At 31.4% G+C, this 11,851-nt stretch overlaps 1 protein-coding gene across 1 annotated transcript; it reads left to right on the forward strand.

Moving 5' to 3' along the window:
• Window positions 1-1,883: 1,883 nt before the first annotated feature.
• On the forward strand, window positions 1,884-10,277 carry LOC112601096 (zinc finger protein 76-like). The gene is made up of 6 exons (XM_025348523.1): window positions 1,884-2,473; window positions 6,126-6,355; window positions 7,310-7,460; window positions 7,542-7,673; window positions 7,923-8,188; window positions 8,604-10,277. The coding sequence occupies exons 1-6, from the start codon at window positions 2,268-2,270 to the stop codon at window positions 9,527-9,529; spliced, it is 1,911 nt and encodes a 636-aa protein (XP_025204308.1). The 5' UTR covers window positions 1,884-2,267; the 3' UTR covers window positions 9,530-10,277.
• The last annotated feature ends 1,574 nt before the right edge of the window (window positions 10,278-11,851 follow it).

The raw sequence follows: 11,851 nt of genomic DNA on the forward strand, positions 1-11,851 counted from the left end.
TTAAGTTAATAATTTTATAGATAGGTTTAAAGTCACATAATTGAATTCACTGAAGATATTTTATTTTTATTGATAATAATATCCACCATACATATAGGAGGCTTAGTACAGTAAGTATAATATAATATTATACTTATTAATTGATATTATTATTAAATATGTATAATTAATATTCATAAATAACAATACGATATAAAATTTATCATATATCTGTTCATAGTAAGATGAAGAGTATATATGTGGTTGAGACGGCATTTCAAAAATTAAAATACATTATTGAATAACCTACATTTAAAAATATTTTTTAAATATTAATAAGAGTAATGCAATCATCATTTTTCGTAAGTATTAATTTATCAATAAATTCAAATTTAACAGGTTATAGGTAATGATAGTACTCAACTATAACGAGGCACACTATTGACACCAATGTCACCTACTGTATAACACTACAGTTGTTACCTTCTATTCCCCTTTTTTAATATTAGAGTTAAAAATTCTCAGTTCGCAAACATCCTGCTCCAATTAACTTTAGTACCAGCTTTAGTGTATGTTTTTTATTTATAAAATGAATGAATTTGTCGTTTACCGCCATCTTTGTGAAAATTTGACTATTAGATTATTATAAATTACAAATGTGTATATAAATAAGTGCAATAATGTACATATTATATATATATAAACATTTTCATTGTTAAAAAATAGGTAAAAGCACAGAACGGACAAAATATTATGTGATAAACTCACAATAATTCTCTCAAAAAATGGTAGATATTGACTTCACCTAAATAAATAGTGTTGTTTTAGTTGGTTAAAAACTTGGCATAAATATCAAATACGCCTATAAATGACTCACTAACACTTTGAGAATTCACGTGTGTTTTTTTTTTTTTTTTTGTGAATATTTCTATATTAGAATATTAGATATTTGAATTGTTAGTTACTAAAATTCTTAAATACAAATTAAGATAAGTATCGTTTAGGTAGTATAAAATGTTATAGTGCTATTGAGTTGCATATTATTCCATAATATATTATTGGCATATATATTATAATATATAAGGTACCTCCTATAAGATATTAATGTATTATAATACACAGTTAATGCGAATTTAGATTTTCTAGAAAACACGTTTTGAAATGTAAATTACGTATGTACACACATGTGACGTAGGTATTAGGTGTGTACTTTGGTGTGTTTTTTTTCTAATATGTATGTGTACGTTTGGAGTTTTTATTTATTTTAGGTAAACTAGGTGACGCCTTCATAATAAAATTATTGTCCTTTCATAAAGCCACACGAGTGTTACTATATGGATTCTGCACTTAAACATTTCATTTGTATACCTACTGTGTAAAATTGTATGCAGATATTTTTATTTTTAAAATTCTTTTTACAATACCAATTTTTATATTAAACCGTATACACGAGTTTGATCCCGACTATAAGCTTATTATTCGAATTGGCTACATCGTAAAAAAACAATATATTGAAGCATACACGCGCGTGGTGCAGGGTGGGCGTGTGAAGCGTGTAAATAGTAAAAAAAAAAAACCCATATTGTTTATTGTCTGGTAAACATTGCGCATCGCGGTTGCCAAAAAAACTGTCGAGGCGCGTACATATTATTTTTAAACGTACGATGATGTATAATAATACCATAACATAATCGAAAATGTAGAGCTCGGCGCGCGCGCGTCACCGTCGCCGCCGTCGTCGCCGCCGCGCCGTGCCGAGATCGAGGATCGCGGCGGCCGCCGACACGAACGCCGGTGGAGCGGGTGACCCCATCGCGCGGCCGTCGTCGTGCAGCGCGGCGCGCGAAAAGGGTCTTTTCGTCGTCGGCTTTGATTTTATTTTTTTGGCGCGCGCTGACCATCTGCCATCCGCGGCGGCCACCGCCGTTTTACAGTCGGCCACCGTCGTCGCGCGGCTCAAGGTCGTCGTCGCCACGTCATTTACGTATTTTCGCCTCCTCCGCATCCGCGCCCACGTCTTTTTCCCACCACCGACCGGCCGCCGGCGGATGACTGCTCGACGCCGCCGCCGCCGCCGTGGCCGAGCCATTGCGGCGGTGTCACGTTTCCGAGACGCGTTTCGCTCGTGCGTTGTGTATCACCGCAACAGCTCTCGACGCCGCCGAGCGTGATTAGTGAAACGATCGCGTCCACCGCGGCGTTGCTTCGACCTGATATAATCATATCGCCGCGCGTGACGGAAGCACGGCGATCGCAGATTCCGCCGGTTATTATGCGTTGTGGTCGCGATGGAACAAGTGGTCGCGCTCGTTTACAACAACGGTCCGGAACTGCAGCAGCAACAACAGCAGCAGCGGCCGCCGAGTCCCGTCGTTGTTCCTCCGCTGCCTCCGCCGCCGCCGCCGCAGCAGCAGCAGCAACCGCCGAGGATGACGGAAGAAGAAGACGGCGAGGATCGCAGCAGCGCCGCGTTCTTCTGTAACACCGAGTACAGGTCTGTGCGTTTATTCATGTTGTATAACACGTACCCATCATATTAAATAGTATGTCATAAGAAGTGTGCAACGCTTTTCAAGTGTTTGGTGTGCAGAGTCCTACGGAACACCGAAGACCAATGGTGATCCGCAAGGACGAACACGTTTTGTGGGGAGGGTTTCGAAGAGCTTACGTTTCGACGAGTTTTTCGATAGCTATACTATTGTATAGCTTTAGTGGGTAATAGGTATACATACTCATATCTACTATGTTCGTTGTTAGAGACTTAATAAAAGTCAATACACGTCGTATTGTTATATAGTAATAATTTTAAAATAAGTGCTCACGGGGGACGATTTTAAACACTAATTCGGTTTCGAAAGTCGAAAGAAAACAGATAGGTAGGTAGGTATCATACAACGTAGGTATCCGTTTACAATTATACAGTTGTAGGTATACATACACCTTGACGACGATGACGACGACGTATACTTTATTAACCATAATATTATTATCATGTAAAAACAGTCAGGGACAAGTTGTTTAGTCAGTCACGACATTTTTGCCGTGTATTATTCTGACGTTGTTGCCGATATATTAAATTCACGACTTTCGGATCGTCCCACGCCGTATGCCAACCGCCGCGCAAGCTAGTCATTTGAACACATGTATATATGATGCCACGATGTGTTTCTATTTTTTTTCGATTTTATGCCCCCACCCAAAAATACTTAATAAAATCGCAACATAATATTTAAAATCTCATTCCAATAAAATAAAAGTATATCATATTATCTTTCGTACTACGCACACGACAGATAATTAATCATTTATTTTTTTTTATTTTGGTACGAATAAATAAAAATTATGCTTTTGTATATATTTTGACAGGATATGTTACATCAGTTCTATGCGTTAAAAGATTATATTTACTATACGATTTAATAATGGATATTAGTTTTTATCATTTATCCATCAGTACGATTAAGATCTGATCATCGTTATGCATGCCATCATATAGGTAAAAACATTTGGCTTAGATATGTTTTTTAGTTAACTAAAAATGTGCTTCGTATAGGAAATACTTATTTATTCATAAACGCTTAAATGGACAAAGATGTGTAAAATGTGCAAAAATAACTGAACATAAATGTAACAATGATTACTTTATATTATTAGAATAATAATATATTGCGATTTCGTGAGTCATTGTAATATTTTACAGAGGAAAATAGCAAATTTAAATATGTGGGTGTTGATGCATTAATAATTAATGCCATTTTGATTTAAAGATTGTCTACTATTAAAATAAAATTTAGCTTAAGGTGTTATAAAAAATAATACTCACAATAGTCAATGACTGTGTAAAGGTATTAGGTGTAGTTGATATCTATATAGGTACATTTGTTTCAAATTATAAATTTTTATTTTTTTAAATTTGGCTTCAATAGCAAATGGCCATTGTATATAGTTATATAACATATTTAAAAGGATAAAGTTTCATTATTATGTCAATACATCAATGGTTTAATTGATGTGAATATGATATATCATAAATTAAAAACTAACTATATTGGAAATCTGCAAGATAATTCATAATTACGCACGTAGCTTATAGTTTTGCCGTCTGTGTGCTACAAAAAATAAAGAAAAATTGTTATTTCGTATTGTTATTTCATGTATTAGTAGTATTTTTCAATATCGTTTGAGTTTTTTTAGTATATTTGTAATTTTTTTTTATTAACATGAGTTTTATTTTTTAATGGACTATTTTAGATTATGTAAAAATAAAATTAGTTACTTTAGCTATGTTTGTTTTTATAACACTGCGCTTTAAAAAAGAATATAGAAATGCAACTTGCATTACTGTCAGTCGTAGGTCATCAAAACCAGTGACCTAGCCAACATATTTTGTTAAATGTATGATTCTCTTGATATTTTCATAAAACTGTGTGATATTATAAATTGTATCATATAAATATTAAATGAATTACGGTTAAAATTATATGAAAATAACTTAAGTTTGAAAATTTGGTTTTATGAAAATTATATAAGCATATAAATATTAAATATACAGGAAAAAAGTTGATGTAAGTAGTAATAATGACAAACATAATATTATTACAAAAGAATAATTTAGTTATGTATGTTTTATTTATTTAATATAATTGTCGATTAAACGCATAAAATTCATCTTAGACAGCTAGGTATATAATTAAATGTATATTTTTGTATACACTTTTTTGAATAACACAACTTTTGTGTAATTTTTTCTTTGGCGTGTAAATTTACATATTTTTTAGCGTACAACAAAATAAATAATGTAAGAATATACTTGTAGAATGCATAAAAAATGAGAAACTATTAATTTTAAATTACTGTGGTGTTATAATTTATATATGTTATTAATGATTCATGAATTTTAGTCTAACACAATACATTATTATACAGTATATACGATTTAAGTCTAAATAATTTATAAGAAGAATTTCAAAAGTTATTAAACGTCAAACTTAAGCACATTTTTTTTTTGTAAGAACGTGATAATTACAACTTTTTATGATTTAGTTATCTGAATTACAAAATAAATTCTGTTGGTAATTTTTAGTAGAAATTGTTTTTATGAATATCCTGATTGGCTTAAATTTTATAGTTTAATTTAATGGTAAAATTTATCCATTTTGTCTACACTTTACACATACATAAATTATTATTAAATAGCTTAGTAAATAGATTTATTACATTAGGTTATGTTGATTAATAGAATTATTAATCAAAGTTAAAATAATATTTTTTTTAATCATGCTGGTATAGCTTTATCACTAATTTTCATAAATTATTATTTTTGTTTCCTAAATTAAAGCATTAAACAATTGATTGATGAAGTATTTGAGTACATTCATAACTAATATTAAATTATTTTGTTTGTTGAAATTAATAACATTATTAGATAAGATACGAGCATCTAGTATTCTAGTTCAACCAATAAGAAAAGCATATAGAAATATATTATATTCTTACAAACCTCATTTAAAAAATAAAAATAAAAATTATATTTTATGTAGCTAACTGGATATTATTTAAAATTAATTTTCTGAATATTATTTTAAATATAATATTTTTTTATTTATATTAAGTTTATAACTTACTGTTAATGCAAAAAATAAAATTTTGGAAATAGTTCAAAATTTGTCAATGTATGCAACGTTAATTAAATATAACATCTTTCTGCATATATATTATGCCATTAATATTTTAATGTTATGTTTTAAAACATCACATCATTAAAATGTGCACTTTGTATATTGTAGTACGTACAATAATACATATAACTTATATAAGTACATAGTAAACTTTACTTGTCTAGTTTTCTGTTGTTAATTACACTGAACAGATCATTTTGTGGCTTTTATTCAAATAATAGTGTTAAATTTATGTAAATTATAAGAAGTAGGTACAGGGTGTCCTCAGAGGGTTTACTAATATTTATACAATGAGATATATATGAATAAACCAGTATAATATACATGTATTATATTAGGTAAATACATTAAACATTGTTGTTATGACATACTATAATGCGTAGTTATTAACCAATAACTAGTTAGTTTTAACTTTTATAACTTACAATTATATATACGTAAGTAGTTATAATAATTTTTGTTTTACAGTTTTATCCATTACAATTATCAAACAAATAGTTATGTGCAATATGACGTCAAACCACAAAATGATATTACATTACAAGAAGGATTTCAGGACGATATATCTCAAAGTTCATTCAGTAATGACACTCCACCGGATCAATCGGATACCAAAAGACATTATTGCGAATTCACTGGGTGCAAAAGAACGTACAGCACCGTGGGAAATCTCCGTACTCATATGAAGACACATAAAGGTGTGTAATTATTAGTACTATGTAAACAAAATGTACTATTTACGCTTAATAGAAAATATTTTATTTAGCGATTACATAAACATATATAAAATTTATTACACACAGTATATTATAACATCAATAGTACGTGGTAATAAATGTTTATTAAAGTAAATTATTTTTAAATTTAGCATTCAATATTTCATTTTATAGATAATCAAAGATTGTATTTCATAAAATTATTATTTGCTTTATAGTAAAAAATAAAAAATAAAAACTTAATACTTTATTTAACTTAATTATATGATTATATAGTAAATTTTCAGTTTTTAGTTTTTATATATGATGATAGATATTAGTATTATCTCAGGTCTGGTATAGTAGAATTAATGGTAAAATATTGGCATGTATTTCTATACATTTTTTTTGTATCCATGTAATTTATTTAATCTCAAAAATTAATTTTCGTTAATTTTTTGCTGCCGTTTAATATATACACATATACATAATTAAATTATAAAATAACTAAAACTGAAAAATTAAATCAAAATTTTTTTTTTGACAACTTATATTAAATTTAAAAAGATACCTAACTAGTGTAATTATATTATCATATATTTTAACGAAAATATTCCATTTTTATACTTAAAATAGTTGGAAGAACAAGAACCTATTATTTTAATAATGTATGCTTTTTTAAGAAGTACAAAAATTAAAATGTGTTTAATTTATGTGATTATGCAGTACCGTTATAAACTATTAATTAAATTCCGATTGGTAGTTATACTTAGTATTAATCAAATTAAAAAGTATTGTGAATGAATGTTGAAGACATTAACCATATTTAGATAAAATAAGCCCAATCATCAGAATGATTTTTTCTAAACAATGTATTATTAAGGTTTAAATGTCTAATTAATTTTATTTTATACGTTAATTTATTACAATATGAACTGATTAATTATTTAATATTAGGTGAATACCGGTTCAAGTGTAATATAATTGACTGCGGTAAACCGTTTTTGACGTCGTATAGTTTGAAAATTCATGAACGTGTGCATACGAAACAAAAACCATTTGTCTGTACCAAGGAGGAATGTCAAAAAGCTTTTAACACCGTTTACAGGTAAAGATTTCGATTATCTTATTCAAGTTATTTCACTAATCTTTAAGAAAAATAACGGACCTACGGTTATTTGTAGTACAGGCTACGAGCTCATCAACGTTTGCACACTGGTGATACTTTCGACTGTATACAAGCAGGCTGTGGCAAGTGTTTTACGACTTTTAGTGATTTAAAGAAGCATTATAGAACACACACGCAAGAACGACCGTACAAGTAATATACAATATTATCAATTAATAAGCAATTACCACGTTGATTTTGACATCTTGTCAAGTGTCAACAACATAGGATTATTATTATTATCAGAAAAGAGTTTTTACTATATAAGTTTACACGATATTACCTACTATAATATTTTAATAATTAAAACATATGTAGAAAGCTATTAACAGCAATCTTGAACAAATTATGAGCATTTTATTTGTTTTATAACACGTATCCGGTTATTATCATTATTTTCAGATGCGCAGAAGAAGGTTGCGGTCGAGCGTTTACGGCCAGCCATCATCTAAAAACACACAAGCGGACGCATTCGGCTGACAAACTGTATACGTGCGACCGACCAAAATGCAACAAGTCGTTCCCAGGAAAGGCTAGTCTCAAAACGCACCAGCGAAGTCATGATATTTGGGACGATTCAGAGACTTTATCAGATTTCGCCGACGATTTGCTTCAGCATTTCGACAGTGAAACAAACAGCACGACTTCGGAATTCTTAAAATACCAAAGTACGCGCTTTTCGATTGTTTAAAATCAATGGCACAACTAGGATTGATTTTTATATGAATGAGTGAGTGAGAGACTGGAGTGGGGTGAGATAAAAATCTTATCTCAACAGGTGTTTGAGCTTATGAGTAAAATCTAGGTGGTAGTGTATTCGTCCTACATGAACGTAAATTTAATGACATCATAACCAAGTCGGGGTTACAACTTACAAGTTTGAATAATGTATTGTATAATTATAATATAAATTATGCAAATATGCGTGTTGAGTAGAACTTAAATTTCACATTTTCAGAGCATTGGGTTATCACCCCTCCCTTTTCCTCCCTTAAAAAGCCCTAGTTGCCTAACTGTTTAGAATATTATACACTATATTAACGAGTCAAGATTTAATATTATTGATGCGATTGTTGTTCGCAGGTCAACTAGTTATACCGCTGTCAAAGGCTAACATCGAAGCCCTAAAACAATGCGAAACGGCTGAGGTGGAGGTGGATGCATACCTTTCAGGCATTGCGATACGGACGTTCACGGGAGCGGGCCCGGATTCGAGCACGGCCACTGTTCAAAAGATGATCCTGGCCGAGCCGGACGACGGGATGCCGGTAAAGCTGTCGGTGGAATGCAATGTCGACGTGCAGAAGATTGGTCAGGACGCCAATGGTACGATCAGCCTGTGCGTGATGGACAACGGCGAGTTGATGTCCAGCCTACTAATGATGCCGATGATCAACGGCGCCAGTTACGAGACGGTGACGGAGGACGACTCGAGCCAGCCGCCAGTCATGTCCATAGCTACGGAAACGGTGCAGGAACTGCAGTTCGTCGACGAGCCCGTCCGGCAGACAGTGACGGCCGTCGAGCAGTCAGACGCCGAACCAGTGGGGACGGCCGTCGATCTCATACCGTTCGATGACATCTTAGTGTCCAAGCCGGACACGGATTTCGCGGTGTGCGAACCGCACCAAGGAGTCGCCGCGGACGAACCGCTGCAGGTGGCCGAAGAGTTCAGCGTCGAGGAACTCATACTCAGCTTGGCCGGCGACGCGAATCAGTGTCTCGACAGTTCGGTTGCTTCACTCATGGTAAGCCCGCAGCTGGAAGTGTTCGAGCCCACGTTTCCGGTACCGGCGCCCAGCCTCCCGCAACAGCAGGTGCACGAGTCCACTTTTTCGCCGGGCAGTAGCTGCACCGGTTCGGCCGCAATTTCTACTGCCACTGCCGCCACGACAATCGCCGGACATCCGGCCGCAGCGGCGTCTTGTTCGCTGACCGTGGCCTGCAACACTCGCAAACAGCTCAGAAAGGTGCTCGAACATAGACGGCCTGCAAGCATATCGCACTGAAGTCCTATGCGATACGCCGGAGACTAACGCACATGACGGTCGCTTAAACATTGTTTAGTGTTCCACGATCGGTGGCCCATTAATATGTGTTAGTAAACGATTAAATCAATAAATGTTTTATGCGACTTGGTGTAAACTACAATAGATGTTAAAAGTTAAAGTGCGATTATTTAAAACCGAGTAATGCTCGCTAGGAAAAGTACCGGTAATTTCTTACTACGAATTATATTTATTGTATATTTTTATTACTAAATTAATTTTATGTGGTTTTTTACTCGTTTATTATGTTTTTCATAGAATTGTCTAGAAAAAAAAATCTATATTCGAATTTTATGTATTTGGGACATCTGTTAGTCATAGAAAAGAAACATTTAGCCTATTACGTTACTCACTACGAATTCATATTTAATCTCTCAATATAGCATTTATTATTTAACTTTATTACATTCATTTCTCAACCTATTACATTTCTGTATTTTAACATGTAACAAGCTGTGATTCAATAATGATTATTTAGTACATTTTTTACTATATTCGTAATGACTTTACACATTTTTAGATAGTACATATGTATACGACTTAGTATTATTTTACCTATTCAACTACATATACGCAGTATATCTACAACATGCTAATATCTATAAGAAAGATTTTAGAGATAGGTAGACCAGGATAAGTTATATACATATTATAGGATAGGACTGATTGTTTGATATAATTTCACTCTAACACTCAATGAAATTAATGATTTACTTTACATAGGTACTATTGCATTTATAATCTAGTTTAATTTAAATATCATTTCTTTAGTATATATTATATCGTATTCATCATAGTTAGTAACGAAAATATAATATCTAAAAGATACGGTTCTGGGACACTATATTGAAATGACATAATACTATATTATAACTTTAACATATACTATATTATAACTTTAACATAATAATACTTTTATATTATAACTAGGTATGTATGATTTATTTTGAAAAACAACATGTTTGTGACGAGAAAAATTATTTTGTACTGTCAACTTTGTATGACTAACCATGTAATGATTATTTGATGTTTATTCATAAACTAAACTAAATGCAGTAAGTAATCAAAATCGGGACCGAGCTTACTATTATTTATAACCTCGAGTAGGCTTATTCTATTACAGTGCCAAATTATTTTTACCAGAACTATTTAACTCACGCAAAACGAAAGTGATACTTTAGTTTTGAACTCTTTATTTTTTTATTTTAATTATTGTTTAAAGTGAAAGTTTGTTATTTTTGTGTATTCATAAATGTATTTTTGTAGTCATACAAAATAATGTAATTTTGTTATACTGATATTTAATAGGTGTAGTCTACGTATTTTATTGTAGACGGATAATACCTCGCTCATTTAATTCATGTTTTTGTTTATACTTCATTTCAACATGTATATTTGTTGTTTTAAAATAAACAATATTGACTTACATTGAAAAAAAGCGTTTTATTTTATTTATTGTGATGTAGTATAAATAGAGTTTATGCACAAAATCGTAGGCATGAATTAATAACAAGTATTATTGACTACATATTATTACTTGGGTTGGTTTAAAGCCACTTGGGTGAGTTAATTATTTCTGAATATTTTTTTGAAGTATTCCTGTTGTCAATTAACTTTGAAGGATTGTACTGAAAAAAAAGTTAACAGTTATATGATACGCTTTAAATAGTAAATTTGATATGACTATAATAGGTATACTGTATTCGAGTACCGTCCATTATGCATATTGTAGTTATTGTAGGTCTTCTAATATAAAACTAAAAAATTGAAAATATTTAAGATACGATGCACAGGTACGTACTAAAAACTTTAGTTTGAATTGAAAATTAAAAATGTTTTGTTAATCTTTTGAACTTCAGAGTTTTTATGTAACATTAGATAACAACTGTTCTTTAAAAATAACTTTCATTTTTATGTACATACACGCGGGTAATATTATACGAGCGAATTCAGAGTAGAAACTATATAAGTAGCTTCGTTGTATAAACTTAAGCCGTTTTAGGAGTAATCTTCACTCTACAACATTAAATTAGCAATTAATATTTATTATAGAGCAAGATGTTCTTAAAAATAATAGTGTATTTAAAAACAACAACAAAAACTGAAAACACATAGTAGTTTATGCACTTCTATATAATATAATATTTCCGACTCGTATATATATGTATAGTAAATCGAACCAATGATAATATAATACATCGTAAATAATTAATGTTACAAATTATTTTTAAATAATATTTATTATATGTAGCATCGAAACAAATATATTATACGTATAATACT

The sequence above is a fragment of the Melanaphis sacchari genome, unplaced genomic scaffold (genome assembly GCF_002803265.2).
Source record: "Melanaphis sacchari strain LSU unplaced genomic scaffold, SCAv2.0 Contig74_pilon_pilon, whole genome shotgun sequence".
NCBI classification, from domain to species: Eukaryota; Metazoa; Arthropoda; class Insecta; order Hemiptera; family Aphididae; genus Melanaphis; species Melanaphis sacchari.